Source organism: Stegastes partitus, unplaced genomic scaffold, assembly GCF_000690725.1.
Source record: "Stegastes partitus isolate 25-593 unplaced genomic scaffold, Stegastes_partitus-1.0.2 Scaffold1940, whole genome shotgun sequence".
Lineage (NCBI taxonomy): Eukaryota > Metazoa > Chordata > Actinopteri > Pomacentridae > Stegastes > Stegastes partitus.
Genome location: NW_007579671.1, coordinates 117,200 through 120,540, shown reverse-complemented (window position 1 = coordinate 120,540; position 3,341 = coordinate 117,200). Strand labels below are relative to the sequence as shown.

The 3,341-nt window shown below is 54.5% G+C and overlaps 1 protein-coding gene across 1 annotated transcript in view; it reads left to right on the top strand.

Annotated features, from left to right (window-relative positions):
- The window catches only part of ccdc180 (coiled-coil domain containing 180), an 18,361-nt gene that overhangs the window by 7,971 nt on the left and 7,049 nt on the right, over nt 1-3,341 (top strand). Inside the window, exons 15-22 of the mRNA XM_008303132.1 lie at nt 405-531; nt 790-898; nt 974-1,083; nt 1,153-1,334; nt 1,409-1,578; nt 2,400-2,580; nt 2,656-2,802; nt 2,888-3,032. Coding sequence (XP_008301354.1) covers nt 405-531; nt 790-898; nt 974-1,083; nt 1,153-1,334; nt 1,409-1,578; nt 2,400-2,580; nt 2,656-2,802; nt 2,888-3,032 — 1,171 coding nt within the window. The remainder of the gene's footprint in view (nt 1-404; nt 532-789; nt 899-973; nt 1,084-1,152; nt 1,335-1,408; nt 1,579-2,399; nt 2,581-2,655; nt 2,803-2,887; nt 3,033-3,341) is intronic.

The window sequence follows — 3,341 nt, the reverse complement described above, 5'->3', positions numbered from 1 at the left end:
TCCAAAGGGGGCCAGGGCCAGGACCAGGTCATAGCCGGGTCCAAAGGTCCTAGACGGCCATGCCGAGTGTGTAGCGTCGGAGCTCGTAGGTTTCAGGCAGCAGGAAGTTGGATTCTTAAAATGATGTGGTAAATAAACATGAGAGGAGCTGGAAACAGTTTAGAGGAGTGACTCCAGGTTGGTGCTCGCAGCCTCAGCAGCAGCTAACTGGTCCAAAGCTTCCAGATTTTGTTGTCATCCTTCACTCACATGAATGAAGCCAAAGACTGACAGGACATGATGGAGGAACCTAAAGAACCTGATCAGCACTGCTGGAGAACCTCGACTGTTTACAGACGCTGCTCCAGTCAGTGTGTGTGTGTGTGTGTGTGTGTGTGTGTGTGTGTGTGTTTGTGTGTGTGTAGTTGCAGACAGTGTGTCTCTGCTCAGTGTTCGGTGTTGGATTCTGTCCCGTCTCTCTTCATGGAGGAGCTGTTCTCCTACAGCAGCAGCCTCAGCTCCCTCTTCCAGCTCAGCCACGCCTACCGACCGGTAACCACGGCAACCACAACTTGCACACAACCATACACACGCCTGTCAGCACTGCAACACTTCACCTGGTAGCCATAGCAACTGCCAGCAGTCACAGCACAGCCTGTTAGCGTTGTTCACCACTGACGTTAACTCGTCACATCTCCTCTTACGGACGAGTGCCTCAGGTCACATGCCTCTAAAAGACACTCCTGATTGGCTGCTGTTGATGCCAGCCAGTCCACTATAACACCTGCGGTGTTGACTGGTTCTCCTCAGGGTCCAGAAGAACTGCAGAACCTCCATCTGTCGAGCTTCACTTGTGTGGACCACCTGGACCGGCTGGACCGGCTGGACCAGCTGGACCACCTGGACCACCTGGACCCGGGTCAGTCTGCCTCCATTCAACCTCAGACACTGGTAATGGTTCAGGCTGAACTGGTTTGTGTGTGTTTGTGTGTAGGAGCCAATGGGAGACCTGAGACTGTGAAACCAGAGATGACTGCGAAACATCCAATCGGTTGTCAGCAGGATGCAGGCTCCGCCCAGGACGCTCAGGACTGGCTGGCTGAGGTGAAGCTGATCAGTGACTTGTGAGCAACAATCGTGTGCTTATTGGTTCATAAATGTGTGTGTTTGCAGGCGGAGTCGTCCCTGGCAGAGCTCTGTGACATCAACACCTATGTCACCTTTACATCATCGGGAGGCGTGGCCTACACTGGCCCCGCCTTCAGATGCCCCGCCCCATCAGACAGCCTCCACACACCTGAGACGACACACCTGGACCTGTTTCCTGCAGAGCTGCTCACACACACGCTGAGCAGGTACACACAGGCTTTCTATACCTGTGAGGACCTCAGTAATGTGGCGCCAGAGGCTGACTGTGTGTCTTATGCAGGACCCGCACTCTGGTCCTCGATCACCTGGAGCAGTGTTTCCGCGGCGCCCTGAGCTCAGCCGTTGCCATGGTGACAGAGAGGAAGGAGGCGCTGCGTTCAGAGCAGGAAGTGCAGCTTCAGCAGCTGAGACCAGAGCACGTCCTGACCCCCTTCTACCTGCTTCGCCATGGTAACACAGCCACAGTGCAGTCATGTTACCTGAAGGTGACACCTGAGTTTCTCTGTGAAGTGTCAGCTGTGGCTTAAATGAAATCAGATGCAGTTTATTATCATGGTGCTGTACGTCCACAGCAGTACAGGCAGGATGAGAGAGCCTTTCTCCAGGATCCAGGAACTTAAAGCAGTTTAAATAAACAAGTGTTTGCATGTCTGGACCAGCAGTTCAGCGTTCTGACAGCTGGTGGCATGAAGGGTTAGGGTTAGCTGATCAGTCTGGAGGTTCTTCCTTTAACGCTCCAGAAACGTTTTCCTGATGGCAGCAGTTCAGACAGTTGATGGAGAGGCTGTGAGGAGTCCTGACCATGTTCAGGGTCCTGCTCCTGCAGCAGCTCTGGAGAAGCTCTTGGACAGAGGAGACCCTCTGAGCTCCTCTAACTGTCCTCTGCAGGGCTTTGTGTCTGACACGCTGCAGCTGGAGGACCATGTGGAGATGCAGGATGTCAGGACGCTCTCCACCACACCTCTGGAGACAGTCCTGAGGATGCTGGCAGGGAGAGAGGCTGGTTTCAGCCTCCTCAGGAAAGGCAGCCTCTGCCGGGACTGGAGAGGTGGCAGGTGATAGTGCGGGTTGTCCTCTGACCGTAAGGTTGGCGGTTCCATCCCTCCACAGCCGAGGTGTCTTTGGGCAAGACCCTGAACCCTAAGTTGTCCTGATGGCAGCAGCACTTTGCATGGTGTATGACTGTGATCTCCTGTCAGATGTACGTCGCTCTGGATAACAGCGTCTGCTAAGCGACACTGTAAATGTAATTGTGTGCTGTGTTTGTGTAGCGGAGCTGCAGCTGCACAGGCGGCGGGTGGACGTCCACTGTGAGGACGTGTTGGACACGCTGACGTCCTGCAGGACGGAGCTGCAGCAGCTGCAGGCCTCCATCGCCGCCAAGAACCAGGACTTCACCGCCGCTCTGTCCAACATGGAGGACGGCATCTGGGCGGCCGACAGCAGCCGACGGTAACGCCTGACCTCAGATCAGCTGACCCAGTGTTAGTGTGGCTGGCTGCAGTGTGTGTCTGTGTGTGTCTGCAGTCTGGATGCTGTAAGCTCCGCCCTGCAGCACCGACTGGACCAACACATCAAAGCCACCCAGCAACGCCAGAGCAGCTTCAGGCAGACGGTCCAGGTCCGACTGGAGGAGGCCAGAACCAGAACCACCCAGCTGCTGAGCTCCTTTAGGTCAGCACCCTGTGAACCCCACCACGGGCTGCCAGCAGGTTCAGAGGCTGACGTTAATGTGAGACAATGTGTTTCCTGTTTGCAGACGGTTCAGTGAAGGAGGAGATGTTGCTCCTCAGGAGTTGAGGGTGTTTCAGAGGAGGCTGACGGAGGAAACCAGACGGATCGGTGAGACTGAGGCGTCCATCTTCTCTGAGCTGGAGGCGTTTGAGTCCAGGAGTTTGCAGCAGGTGATACAAGACAGAAGATCAGCAATCAGTGGATTGTTTAGGTGAAACAACTGCCATGAGAGCACATCATGAAAGAGGCTGAAGCTCAGCTCAGCACTGGGCAGCAGGATGTGTGGATAGTCCACACGCTCAGCAGTCTCACTTCTCTGCTTAAATGTTGATTGGCTGTTACTGTGAGGTGTGACCAGTCAGAGAGAGCTGTGGGCGGGACTGAGACCACAGAGTGACTGCTGCCAGAGAGGAGGCTGATCAGAACCAAAGGAGAACATCTGATTTATTTACCGATAATTGGTCAATAAAAATAATGAT